The sequence below is a fragment of the Quercus suber genome, unplaced genomic scaffold, assembly GCF_002906115.3.
Source record: "Quercus suber isolate HL8 unplaced genomic scaffold, Cork oak 2.0 scaffold_403, whole genome shotgun sequence".
Lineage (NCBI taxonomy): Eukaryota > Viridiplantae > Streptophyta > Magnoliopsida > Fagales > Fagaceae > Quercus > Quercus suber.
Genome location: NW_027069854.1, coordinates 371,247 through 386,134, shown reverse-complemented (window position 1 = coordinate 386,134; position 14,888 = coordinate 371,247). Strand labels below are relative to the sequence as shown.

Below are 14,888 nucleotides of genomic sequence, written 5' to 3'. Positions count from 1 at the left end.
TGCTTTTTAGGTTGAGCCATGGTGTTGCGGTTGATTCCTTGTGTCATTAATCTAACTGGAAAGATTGATTTTCGAGAGGAAGGTAGACCAGAAAACAAGTTTGAGTAATAGTTTTCTAGATGCATTAGTGGGACATTCTTTCTAAATTGAATAGCGAAGTCTTGTGGTTAGGTGTCTGGATTGTTACAGTTAAATAGACGCCATGTACTGGGCCACTGGCATGGCAATCGATCTAGAAAAACGAGGGCAGGAAACAACAACATAAAGAAAAAACTAATTGCAAATTTGATCGGGATCTCATTCAAATTAGCGACTTTCATGAGATAGAAAAATAATTGCAATTCTCCCTGATATCCAAATCAAATTGGCGAGTTTCATGAGATGCATGGTGCTTTCAAAGAATAATGGGATGGACTAAACATGGCCTCATGGGATTGCAAGTGATACTTTCTGCTCTGGAGGTCATGTTTTATGCCAATTAGGGATTGACCTGGGGAATTTAATTCCTTAATTATTGTTAGAATCGTGGTTAAATGATTAGATTCATAATTTTTTAATAATTTAAACTTTTGAGGCAATTGGTAATGTAACAAGGTATTAGAATGTTAAAATTTTCACTTGTTGAGTTTCACTTATTAAGGAGAGTTTGGGCTCACATATGAGAGAGAACGTTAGAATTGTAGTGTGAGGGAGAACGTTAGAATTGTGGTGAGTGTTAGAATTGTGGTTAAATAATAATTATAATATTTTTACGTGAATGTGATTCCTGTTTTTATTGCTTTATCTTGTTCTTGACTATGTTTAGCCGCTTGGTACGAATCCTCTCAAGACTGCCTTATCCAATTACTTTATCAAGCATTTGGGGCAGAATACTTGCCCCATTTCTGGATTTATTTTTTGCTCAGAAAACATTTGTACTAAAGCTCATGCCTGAAATGTGATCCCATTTAAGCCGCGATAATGACCATTTTCTCTTCTTTAATCATTTCATATTCCATAAATATTGCACTATGATAACAATGAACCAAATAGAGACAATGGTTGAATGATAATAAAAGACTATTCATAGGGGTTCGTGGCAGTCAACTTATTGGTCGCTTCGCCAGTCTCTCAATGGAGGCAAGTTAAATCAGTGGGTTCCTGAATTAAATTCTTGCTATTGGAACCAATAGAAATTCATGTGCAAGTAATGCAAAGTGGGAGCAATGTTAGTTGACTTCTAAGTTTTAAGACATGACTTAGGAGTTGGGACAATTAAGTAAAAACATAATAGTGATAGCAACTGCTATGTAATGTAAAAAAAAAAAAAAATTGCATGGAACTCGAGCTTCGGGAAATCGAGTTCCATGCAAATTTTTTTTTCAAGTGTGATTATCCCATATTCAGTGAGACCTATAGCGGCGTTTTTAAGCCCTATAGTGACGTTTTTAAGTCCTATAGTGGCGTTTTTCTGGAATTTTTTTTTTGTAAATGTGAATACAGTTTCAGTGGTCCTATAGCGGCGTTTTTTAATCCCTATAATGGTGTTTTTCTGAAAAACTTTTTTATACCAGGTTTCAGTGGCCCTATAGCGGTATTTTTTAATCCCTATAGTGGCGGTTTTCTGGAAATTTTTTTTTTTATAAGTGTGAATACCAAGTTTAGTGGCCCTATAGCGGCGTTTTTAATCACTATAGTGACGTTTTTAAGCCCTATAGTGGCGTTTTGGAGCTCGATTTCCATTTCCTCGAGTTTCATGAATTTTTTTTTTTTAAAAGTTTGATCGGGCATAACTCGATTTTAAACCAATCGAGTACTTTAAGTAACTCGATTTTAGAGTCATCGAGTATCGAAATAGGGGTGCGCACCTATATAGTTTCGAAATAGGGGCATTTTGCCAATTAAAAAAAATAAAAGGAGGTAAAATGCTAGAATGTCCCAACTTTGCTTCTTCCTATTTGAATTAATAAAAACTACATATGCATGATTGTCCAGGGAATGAAGGGCAAATGATCTTTTTGTATTCAATGAAAACTATCATTACCTTCTTCTTTTTTTCTAGCTAAGTAACTATCATTTATTACTTCGCTGAATTTAACTTTTTTCTTTCTTGCCGAAAGATAACATTTTATGAACACTTTTAAGCAAATACTTGTAATATATGCTCTAAGGTTACTATCCCCCTCTTTACGGTCCTATGACTCCTAACCTCCATAACATACAACCAAAAACTCACTTCAAACTGATACCATAACATAAGCAAGTCCTTGGTAAAATAACAACTTATTATGATTTATCTTCCTAGGAAAGAAGAAGAGCCCGTGCAAATGATCAAGATATTTGTGGGAGGACTTTCGTCTCGGCCTCCAAGATATCTGTAGTAGTGGTACACTTATCCTTAGGCCAAAGGTTTATAAGGCATGAGTGGGAGGCGTCTCTCCCTGATGTGGGATTGAGAAAATTCGTGCGAGTGAAACATAGGTCGATCCTTGCCCATCCCAAAGCGAACAATACCTGATTGGGGGCCGAGACAAAAGTCCTCCCACAATATTGTTTTCGTTATTTTTAATTTATTAATTGGGTACATTACATATTTCCTCCTATTGGGATAGTTTAAAATCAAAAAATCAAAAAATTTATTTTACGATTTTAATTAAAACCATGAACTTTTTTAAATTAGTTCCTTTAATGAGTCACAATTAACAAAAAGTAGGGTAAATTCACATAAACTGTAATTAGAACTTATCTAAATACCAATAGTCTTCTCATGTGAATCACATTTTGTATTTTCCAACCCAAAGAAAGCTTACAAAATATTTGCAATGCATGAAGAAGGGATTGAATTGGGTTTGGTGACTTGGAACATATTTGTTGCTAGTTATAACTAGTTAGGGCATTGTGATTTGGCAATGGAACTAGATGAAGAAGATGGAGAGTATTGGAATAACTCCTGCTGTTTTTACTTGAGACTTCAAAAATTTTGGGGTTTTCTCAAAACAGGAACAATCAGGCATTGGATTTGTTAAAGGATATGCTTCAGGAAGCGGTTAAGTTAAATGGGGTTACGATTACAAGTGCAATTTCAGCATGTACAACTTTGAAATCACTAGATAGGGGATTGGAAATCCCTTCTGTTGCTATTAAGATGGGTTTAATCAATGATGTATTGGTTGGAAATTCTCTCACTGACATGCATTCTAAGTGTGGGGTACTGGAAGCAGCTTGGAAAGTCTTTGATTATGGTATCAGATAAAGATGTATACACTAGGAACTCAATGATTGGAGGGTAATACCAAGTTGGCTATTATGGTAAAGCCCATCAACTCCTCATGAAAATGCAAAATTCAGGTGTATCACCAAATGTTGTAACATGGAATGTGATGATCTCTGGATATATACAGAATGAATATGAGGATCAAGCCATGGATCTCTTCCAGAGAATGGAAAAAGAAGGAAAAATCAAGCAGAATACAGCTTCATGAAATGCTCTTATTGCTGGTTACCTGCAAACTGGGCAAAAGGACAAGGCATTAGGAATATTTAGACAAATGCAGTCTTGCTGTGTCATTCCTAATTCAGTTACAATTTTGACTATCATACCTGTATGTGCAAATTTAATTGCAGGGAAGAAGGTAAAAGAGGTAAGTGGCTGTGTATTCTCTAGAAGCGTAGAGACTGGACTTCCTATTGTGAGAATTCACTTATTGAAACTTATGCTAAGTCAGGGAATATAATATTGTTGGAATGGCTTGAATTGTCAAAATTGGTGGCTTGACAATTAGACAACAAACCATCAGAAAGTTGCAAGACACTAACTTCCTACACTTTGGTGCACACACACAGAAGAAGTTCTAATTGCTATCTCCGTAGCTCACATGCATTGCTCTCAATTGCTCCACCTTTATTTATAGCCAAACCTTCAGCCGAAATATCACCAACATGAAACACCAATTGTTAAGGAAGTCAACAATAATGGCTAAGCATTTATTGCCAAAGAATTAAGGTTTGGCTATAAATAGAGGTGGAGCAATTGAGAGCAATGCATGTGAGCTACGAAGATAGCAATTAGAACTTCTTTTGTGTGTGTGCACCAAAGTGTAGGAAGTTAGTGTCTTGCAACTTTTGTCTAAATACAATAGGGTGTTCTCTATTTATTTGTGAGAGAACCAAGGGTGTATTTGGGGTTTGGGTTTGTGTGAGAGTGTCTTCAAGTCATTTTTGTAATCTCTACAGTTATAGTAAAAATTTTCTATTGCCTCCAGTGGACGTAGGCATATTGCCGAACCACGTAAATTCCTAGTGTCATATTTTCTTCTTTCTCTTCTTTAACCTTGTGTTAACAGATTAATTTACCCAATTCTCACAACAGCTGGTATCAGAGCTCTAGGTTGATTTATTCAATGGAGATCAACGCTTCTATTGCCAAGATAGACGTAGTTAAGTTCAACGGAACTGGTAACTTTGGGTTATGGCGAAGAAGGGTGAAAGATCTGTTGGTACAACAAGGTTTGGTGAAGGCTTTGTACGGGAAAGCAAAGAAACCAGAGACGATGACGAATGATGAATGGGAAAAACTCGATATGAAGGCAGCCAGTACAATTCAACTATGTTTGGCAGACGAGCTTATGTACAATGTCATGGATGACGTGTCTACTGTAGCTATATGGTTGAAGTTGGAGAGCCGGTATATGTCCCAGTCCCTCACAAATAAACTTAATCTTAAGTGAAAACTGTATGATCTTAAGATGGCAGAGGGTGCAGATTTGGCTTTACACGTCCACACCTTCAATAAAATTATCAGTGACTTGTTGTGGATCGATATAAAATTCAATGATGAAAACAAGGTGATGATGCTTTTGTCCTCCCTCTCGGCATCCTACGAACACTTGGTTACAACCCTGCTTTGGGGGGAAGAGACTTTGGAATTTGAAGAGATCTCAGGAGCCTTGTTGGATCACTACCAACGGAAGCAGAATTCAGGTGAAAGTTCTAGTGAAGGGCTTATGATAAAAGGTAATCAAGAACGTGGAAGGAAGAAAGACAAAAATCACAGTTCTGCCAGGGGGCATAGCAGATCCAAATCCAAAAGTAAGACAGTGAAGTGCTATAAATGCCAAAAGAAGGGGCATATTAAGCGAGATTGTCTAGAGTGGAAAAGAGGCAAGGACAAAGACAAGGAAGGGTCATTAAGATCTGCAAACATTGTGGCCACAGATTCAAATTCAGATGGAGATATGCTTTCTATTTCATCCAGCGCCAACAGGCTAATTGATTCTTGGGTTCTGGATTCAGCATGGTCTTTCCACATGACTCCTTATAAAGATTGGTTCGACACTTACAAGTCGGTTAATTGTGGCTTTGTTCTAATGGGCAACGATGCTACTTGCAAAGTTGTTGGAATAGGAACAATTAAGATAAAGATGTTCAATAATGTGGTGAGGACATTAGGAGAGGTACGACATTTTCCAGAGGTGAAAAAGAATTTAATTTCATTGGGAACCCTAGACTCTAATGGCTACTACTATAAGTCTGAGAATGGGTTAATGAAGGTGTCAAAGGGCGCTATAGTTGTGATGAAGGGGTAGAAAGGAAAAGGTAATATCTACAAGCTACTCAGCAATACCATTGTAGGTAGAGCTGCTTCAGTGACTGAATCTGAGCTGGATGATACACTCTTGTGGCATATGCGACTAGGGCATATGAGTGAGCGTGGTATGAGGGAATTGTAGAAGAGAAATCTGTTGGTCGGAATTAAGTCATGTAAGTTAGATTTCTGCAAATACTGTGTCATGGGAAAGCAGTGTAGGATGCGATTCAAAATAGCCACGCACAAGACAGATGGTATATTGGATTACGTACACTCTGATATTTGGGGGTCGGTGCAAGCAGTCTCTAAAGGTGGAGCTTGGTATTTTATGAGTTTCATTGATGACTATTCCAAAGAGCTTTGGGTTTACTTCTTGAAAAACAAGTCTGAGGCATTTGCAACGTTTAAGAAGTGGAAAGTCGAAGTGGAAAACCAGACTGGAAGGAAGATTAAGTGCATAAGATTTGATAATGGCACTGAGTACAAGGATGAGGAGTTCTTGAAGTTTTGTGAAGAGCATGGTATCAAGAGGCACTTTATTGTACGAAGGACACCTCAACAGAATGGCATGACTGAGAGACTTAACCGGACAATCGGTGAGATAGCTAGATGCATAAGACTAAATGTTGGGCTTCCTAAAGTCTTCTGGGTTGAAGTAGTGAACATGGCTTGTTACATTCTTAATTGATTGCCTAGAGTCGCGCTTGATGGGAAAGTTGCTGAGGAGTTATGGACAGGGAAAGAAGTTGATTACTTGTTGATGAGGATATTTGGGTGTCCAGCCTATGTTCATATTCCTATCGAAGAAAGGTCAAAGCTTGATTCAAAATCCAAGAGGTGTATTTTTCTCAGGTTCGAGAAAGGAGTAAAAGGGTGCAAGCTTTAGGATCCAGTGGCACAAAAGGTGGTGATTAGTAGGGATGTGGTGTTTGATGAGAAGTCCATGATAAAAGATTTCAAAAAGGAGGAAAAGTCTCAAGAAAAGGGAAGCAGTAGTGACAACAATAGATCAGTGGTGCAGGTGAAGCTAGATGAAATGGAGTCTCAGTTAGAGAAGGAACCTCACAATAGTGATCAAGAAGATCACAATATGATATCATAACGGCCTAAACGCAACATAAGACCACTAGTTAGGTATGGTTTCGAGGATCTTGCTTCTTATTGCTTAGTAATTAGTAGCGGGGATCCTTCCACTTTTCAAGAAGCAATTGATAGCTCTGAAAGAGACAAGTGGATGGAAGCTATGGTGGAGGAGATGGAGTCCTTGAATAAGAACAAGACTTGGGAGTTATCAGAACTTCCAAAGGGAAAGAAACCAATAGGTTGCAAGTGGGTGTTCAGAAAGAAGGAAGCAGTATCAGAAAAGGAAAGAGAACAGTTCAAAGCAAGATTGGTAGCAAAGGGATATTCACAAAGACATGGGATTGACTACAATGAGGTTTTCTCACCTGTGGTCAGGCATACTTCTATCAGGGTAGTGCTAGCCTTGATAGCACACCAGGATCTGGAATTAGAGCAACTGGATGTGAAGACAACATTCCTTCATGGGAATTTGGAGGAAGAAATCTTCATGGAACAACCAGAGGGGTTCAAGAAACTTGGTACGGAGAATCTTGTTTGTAGATTGAAGAAGTCACTCTATGGGCTTAAACAATCTCCCAGACAATGGTACAAGAGGTTTTATTCCTATATGATTTAGATTGGTTATACCCGTTGTGAGCAATGCATGTGAGCTACGAAGATAGCAATTAGAACTTCTTCTGTGTGTGTGCACCAAAGTGTAGGAAGTTAGTGTCTTGCAACTTTTGTCTAAATACAATAGGGTGTTCTCTATTTATTTGTGAGAGAACCAATGGTGTATTTGGGGTTTGGGTTTGTGTGAGAGTATCTTCAAGTCATTGTTGTAATCTCTACAGTTATAGTGAAAATTTTCTATTGCCTCCAGTGGACTTAGGCATATTGCCGAATCATTTAAATTCCGAGTATCATATTTTCTTCCCTCTCTTCTTTAACCTTGTGTTAACAGATTAATTCACCAATTTTAACAGCAAATATATTCAAGTACCTTATTTGATGGAATGTCTTCCAAAGATATTAGCACCTGGAATTCATTGAGTGGTGTTATGATTTACATGTTCATGCAGATACTGCACTTGATCTCTTTGATCAGATGAAGAAGTTTAGAGTCAGACCAAAAGGAGGTAGCTTTACGAATATTTTCTTTGCTTAGTCTTGCTGGAATGGTGGAAGAGGGGAGGAAATATTTCTCTAACATCACGGAAGAGTATCAAATTATATCGGGTTTAGAACATTATTCAGCTACAATTGAGTTTATTGAAGAAATGCCCATTGAACCTGACTCCTTCACTGGGGCCGCCTTATTAACTGCCTGTAGGATTCATGGAAATATTGGATTGGCAGTCCGTGCAGGGGAAAATATGCTGGACTTAGAACAGTCCATGCGTGAACATGTGAATTTATTTTTCCTTCTAAGTTTTATGCTCAAGTTTAGTTGGATGCATAACTATGGCAATCTTGTCCACAACTCCTATAAAACATTTAGGTTAAAATTCAATATAGTTACTTAGCTTTTACTTCAATAATTTCATTACTATATTGATTATTGATATTAAATTTTTGTAAATTCAATTTCTCACTTCATCAAAAAGTGTCAATCTAGTGTTTCCTTTCAATTTTGTTAGGGCCCGGTTTGAGGGGAGGGGGAGAGAGAATAGAGTAGAGTAGATTGAAAATAAACTAATTTTTTACCAATTCTATCCTCTTCTACTCCCCTCAATTCAAATGGACTATTAGCAAATAAAGCGAGTTAGTTATATGAGAAAATTGGGACTATCTGGGCTTTTGCCCTTAATTTTTTTTTTTTATTTAGCAATTTGCCCTTATTTGCAAACTATATAGGAATATGCTCCTGTTTTAATACTCGATAATCTTAAAATCGAGTTTCTATGAAATACTCGATCTATAGAAAATCGAGTTATGCCCGATCAAATTCAAAAAAAAAAAAAAAGAGCATGGAACTCGATTTTACGGAAATCGAGTTTAAAAACTCCCCTATAGGGCTTTAAAACGTCACTATAGGGCTTAAAAACGGCACTATAGGACTCACTGATGGGCTAATCACGCTTACAAATTTTTTTTGCAGGAAAACGCTGCTATAGAGAATTAAAACGTCACTATAGAGCTTAAAAATGCCACTATAGGGCTTCCTAAATGGTATCACACTTGTAAAAAAATTTTGCAGGAAAAATCACACTTATAAAAATTTTTGCATGAAAACGCCGCTATAGGGCCTTAAAACGTCACCATAGGGCTTAAAAACACCACTATAGGGTCCCTGAACCAGTATGGCATGATTACACTTATAAAAATTTTGCAGAAAAACGCCACTATAAGGCTTAAAACGTCACTATAGGGCATAAAAACGCCACTATAGGGCTCCCAATTATAAATTTTTTTTTTTCATGGAACTCGATTTTTTGATATTCGAGTTCCATGCAAATTTTTTTATTTTTATTTTTTATAAGTTTGATCAGGCATAACTCGATTTTCTATAGATCGAGTATTTCGTAGAAACTCGATTTTAAGATTATCGAGTATCGAAATAGGGGCATATTCCTATATAGTTTGCAAATAGGGGCAAATTGCTAAATAAAAAAAAAATTAAAGGCAAAAGGCCAGATAGTCCGAGAAAATTGCATATAACTCCCCTTAAGTTTTCAATCATTACACTCGCTCCCCTTTAGTTTGGTATAAAACATTTACCTACCTTAAAATACAAATTATTTACATTGATTTCTCCTAAATAATCTTTATAACAATTTAAGTAAAGCGAAAAATAAAATATAATTTTTTTTTCCAATCATCCATGAAAGATCATTGTAAAAAATTTGCATTTTAAGAGAGATGAATATCTTATTCCAAACTAAAAAAAGAGGTGAGTGTAACCCAGTTTCCCGGGCTAAATCAACCCATTTTGGTACCGTGAATTGACCCATAACAAAAAATAAAAAATTCCCCCAGTTTCAATCATTTCCACACCCAAAGATCAGCTTTGATCAATGTATTAGCAAAATCGAAGAAGCGCTACTTGGAGACGATGGACTCGGCGCCGTCACAATTGAATTTTGTACGTCCACTGGAATTGTGCGACTTTATGTACTTGGAGTTGCAAAAATTGAGGAAGCGGAAGGATCTGCGGTCACAATCGCAGTTCAATCATTTCCACTCCCAAAGATCAGCTTTGATCGATTTATTAGCAATATGTTTTAAGCGCTACTTGGAGACGATGGATTCGGCGCCGTCACAATTGAATTTTGAACTTCCACCGGAATTGTGCGACATAATGTTCTTGGAGTTGCAAAAATTGAGGAACTTGGAGATGGAGGATCTGCGGTCACAATTGCAGTCCAATGATTTCCACTCCCAAAGATCAGCTTGGACCGATTTATTAGCAATATGTAACAAGGGCTACATGGAGACGATGGATTCGGAAATAGAGGAAGCTGATTCGGCGCCGTCACAATTGAATTTTGAACGTCTACTGGAAAACTTTCTGTACTGCGAGTTGCAAAAATTGAGGAAGCGGAACTTGGAGATGGAGGGTCCGCGGGCACTATTACAGTTCTATGATTTCCACTACGAAATAGTATGTTTGACCGATATATTAGCAACATGTAAGAAGCTGTCCCGGTATGTGTCGGATTCGGAAATAGAGGAAGCTGATTCGGCGCCGTCACAATTTAATTTTGAACGTCTACTAGAATTGTGCGACTTTATGTACTGGGATTTGCAAAAATCGTGGAAGTGGAACTTGGAGATGGAGAATCTGTGGTCAAAATTGCAGAGGCTGGACTGGTATATGTCGGATTCGAAAATAGAGGAAGCTGATTGGGCGCCGTCACGATTTAAATTGGAACCTCTACAGCAATTGGGAAACTTTCTGTGCTTGAACCCGCTAACAAGAAGGAGGCAGATCTTGGACTACAGGTATAAGCGGTTACTATCGCAGTTTGCACATCGACTGCCATGGCCATCAGAAGAGAAAAAGCTGTACTTATTTTTCTACCTCCAAGATAGCCCAGTCATGTATATCTTATATGAGATTAAAGTAACAAAACCTTTCCCTCCTCCTCCAACAGAAGCCGCCCAAGACGCTAACAAATGGGATCTAAGCGGGCTCAATCTTATCCTCCAATTTGAAACCGGTATGTATCCTGAAGGCATGTGTTGTGTTCAATTGGGCTCCGAACTGTATTTTTTGGGTGGCGAATTCAATTTAAATAAGCCAAACATTTGCATTTATGAAGATTTAAAGAAGTTCAAGAAAGAAAGATCGGATGTCTTGCCACGAGATGTCTATATTTTCTATCCCAATCTCTACAGAGAATACCCTTTTTTATTGAGTAGGCTGAATGAGAACATGCTGTTGCAGGGTAGACCGATGAATAGTGGAAAGGCTAGTCCCCAGGCCTTTGTGGCCGATGGGATGATTTACGTGATTGGAAGCACCTTCACGAACTTAGATAATGAAAGCTTTGCTTACTTTGAGGTCTATGATCCTGTAGAAGGTATGTGGACCATCTTGCCAAATCCTCCGATTAGTAACCTGAACACTAGATGGGTGGGGAATGCTGTTGTGGGAAGGAAGGCTGTTCTTGTAGCATTGCAGCTGGGACAAAATCGCCTCTACTGTTTCGATCTTGACACACGGCAATGGACAAACAGAGTTAGCATCCCTGACTTTCTATCTGGTAATTTCTTCTCGCGCAAGAGTGAGTTCATAGAGGATACCCTTTATGGATGTTATGACAACACAGTAGGAGCAATAGCCCCATTAGCAAATAATGAGGATGAGGATGAGGAAGCGAATAATGAGGAAGAGGATGAGGAAGAAGAAGAGGATGAGGAAGAGGAAGAGGAGGTTCAACAAGTAGAAAGATTGCTTAACAATCACTGCCTTCATCTAGTCTCGGCAGATATGGGTACGGATGCTTTTTTTAATATTCCTGGGCTGTTGCAATCCTCGTCAAGCCTGCTTCACTTGGAGAATAGGTACTTTTGTTATGTAAGGGTTGGCACACGTCTGGCCACACATCCGACTCGCCATCGTTATAGACTAAGAAGCAGAGCACATACTGTTAGTATTGTAATTTTTCAGGCCCTCATTAAGGAGACATACACCGAAAAAGCCATTGCCACTAGGTTTTTCCGTGCAAAGTTGGTTTATTCTAAGCATTATGAATCTTTTCTCCCGGATAGTAAGGGTCTTTTCATCAAAGCCTGCTACGCTCTTGGCTAAGTATATTAATCACTACCTCTTGTTCAGTTTTTCTATTCTTCATTATTTTTCTTTTTATTTTTTATTTTTTATCTACACACCACATCAATACTTCAGTTGTTTCTTGGGACTCAACCACGCTTAAGATATCACGCTGATTGAAATTTTTATCTTCTTGTAGTTATGGAGAATTATATATAGTTATACATCCCTTATTGCTAATGACTTGAGTCTTTGAAGCTTTAGTAACCGAATGATTTTCTAACAAACTACAATTGGTGTTGAAGTAAAGGACCAAGAATTGGGAGGCACCAGATTTATGCCATACCTACATACCCTTGGTCACATGCAGTTTTATAATAGTAATTCAAACTCTAGGGTAGTTTCATTTACTGACATAGAATCATGAGATAGCAATTAATGTTGTGTTGTGATTGATGATGTATTGATATACCTTTGGACTCAGCCATACAGGTTCTATGAAGTGGTTTTGGAACGCATGAATGTTGGCTTATAGGGAGGCGCATAGGTAAGTGGTGTTAAAGTATTTATATTACATGTACTTTTTGTTTTCTTACTGCCTAAGTATTTGTTGAGAAAACTTTGTATACCTCTTTCTTTGAAAATATTGTGGGATGAGCTGATTTATATAAATTTGTATGCGTGGATTAAACTTTTCAAGTGGACGGATGTTTCTAAATATTATGGGTTAAGTTGTTTACTATTTGTTTTGAGAAAGTTATCGTTTAATTTACTCATGATGTTTTATGATTTGATTTGTGTTGTTTTTAACAAAATCAAGGAAGATTGAAGCTTTGTTAATGGAGGTTTGGGAACTATGAAAGAAAGAGAAAGCAAGAGAGAAAACAGAATTTGAAAAATGCTTCGTATATTGTTCAGATTACAGTTCTCTGCTTTTATATACAAGATCACAGTGGGAAAAAAGAAAATAACTAACTAACTAACCAAGCAAGTAGCTAACCATACAATGACATGTGTCCAACTTAGTACAACTAATGTAGAGACCCAAAAGGGGGTCTTGCAATCCATGGAATTCCACATCGCCTAGAGAAGCACATGGGGATCTGCTTATAAGGAGTGACCTCCCTCTAATGTGGAGAGGCCTTTTCACCCACTACTATGAGCAGACAATATCTACACCAGCAATACAGATTCTGCAGCTTTGCTTCCATAACTTCGAACTCCTTTCTTAAGAAATGGTTTTTGAAACCCTATGACAAATCGCGAATAGAAGCACAATACTGTAGTTAGTCCTTAGCAAGGGGACAATCCCAAAGAAATGGTTTTTGGAACCCCATGACAAGTCGTGAATAGAAGCACAATACCATAGTTAGTCCTTAGCAAGGGGACGGTCCCAAATAGGGGACAATGCACCTTTCTAGTTCCTTAGAAAGTGAGTTTACCTGCATGATTCCTAAGAGGTTTTTGAAACCCTATAACAAGTCGTGAATAGAAGCACAATACCGTAGTTAGTCCTTAGCAAGGGGACAGTCCCAAATAGGGGACAGTGCACCTTGGTAGTTTCTTAGAAAGTGAGTTTACTTGTATGGTTCCTAAGAGGGAGCCATACCAGCTTTAGGTTCCAAATAGGGAGCCTTAAAAAAGAGGGAGGAGACTGCACATACTTGTCAATGAGGCGTAAATGCTGACCACGAGTAGAAAGCCTAGGAAATTGTTTATACGATTATTTTGATTTGTTATGATGTTGTTGCTCACAGTAAATTGGGATGGTTATATGACATATTTTGCAACCATGTTGAAGTTATGAGATATATTTCCTACATTGATATTTTATGAAATATCTGCTTATGAAATTTTGAATGTTTGCAAAGTAGTGATTTTGTTAAAAATGTACTATTTTTTTATATGGCTTGTTGCCACACTGCATGTTAGTAAATTTCACTTAATGAGTAATCTCACCTCCCTTTATTCCCTCTTCACAAATTATTGTGGCAATTGTGGATTAGAGGGTTCTCAGGTAATGACGGTTGCAATTAGGTTGAGATTGGAACCTTTACTGTTGAGCTTTGATTATTTGTTTGAGAAATTTTAATTGTCTCTGCTAAGGATCTTAAATTTTGGAGACTCATTGCTTTAATGAAAGTCCCGGAGAAATTTGTACTCCATGGAAATGGATTATTTTCGTTGGAACATCCTTTAGGTTGGAAGACTTTATCATCGTTGTGGTTGGAAAAGTCTTATTTTATTAACGGAATTAGAGCTCTGACATTAATAACAAAAACTTTATACTTATGGTTAATTTTATTTATTTAGCTATGGGTGGTCTTAAAATAAACAATTGCAACCATGTTGAAGTTATGAGATATATTTCCTACATTGATATTTTATGAAATATCTGCTTATGAAATTTTGAATGTTTGCAAAGTAGTGATTTTGTTAAAAATGTACTATTTTTTTATATGGCTTGTTGCCACACTGCATGTTAGTAAATTTCACTTAATGAGTAATCTCACCTCCCTTTATTCCCTCTTCACAAATTATTGTGGCAATTGTGGATTAGAGGGTTCTCAGGTAATGACGGTTGCAATTAGGTTGAGATTGGAACCTTTACTGTTGAGCTTTGATTATTTGTTTGAGAAATTTTAATTGTCTCTGCTAAGGATCTTAAATTTTGGAGACTCATTGCTTTAATGAAAGTCCCGGAGAAATTTGTACTCCATGGAAATGGATTATTTTCGTTGGAACATCCTTTAGGTTGGAAGACTTTATCATCGTTGTGGTTGGAAAAGTCTTATTTTATTAACGGAATTAGAGCTCTGACATTAATAACAAAAACTTTATACTTATGGTTAATTTTATTTATTTAGCTATGGGTGGTCTTAAAATAAACAGACAGAGAGAGAGAGATTAGATGATTTGAAGATTCATGCTCTATAACTGGGTTCAGGCCATATCAAGTGCAATAGGAATTCACAAAGATGAGTTAATGGATCAGCCTCTAAGGTGGGGTTGTTGGCAATGTTGGGGAGAAGATCTCCAAGC

At 37.4% G+C, this 14,888-nt stretch overlaps 1 protein-coding gene and 1 pseudogene across 1 annotated transcript; both read left to right on the top strand.

The window, feature by feature from the left end:
- The first annotated feature begins 18 nt into the window (after positions 1–18).
- On the top strand, positions 19–8,753 carry LOC136062327 (pentatricopeptide repeat-containing protein At1g19720-like; annotated as a pseudogene).
- Positions 8,754–9,413: 660 nt separating this feature from the next.
- On the top strand, positions 9,414–14,124 carry LOC112016544 (uncharacterized). Its single transcript, XM_024049099.2, has 2 exons — positions 9,414–11,885; positions 12,331–14,124. Exon 1 carries the CDS (start codon positions 9,684–9,686, stop codon positions 11,883–11,885), a length of 2,202 nt encoding a protein of 733 aa, XP_023904867.2. The 5' UTR covers positions 9,414–9,683; the 3' UTR covers positions 12,331–14,124.
- Positions 14,125–14,888: the final 764 nt, after the last annotated feature.

Bases quoted from the DNA above. Each gene is read 5' to 3' on its own strand.
- LOC112016544 (XM_024049099.2), top strand. From the start codon at position 9,684: ATGGACTCGGCGCCGTCACAATTGAATTTTGTACGTCCACTGGAATTG.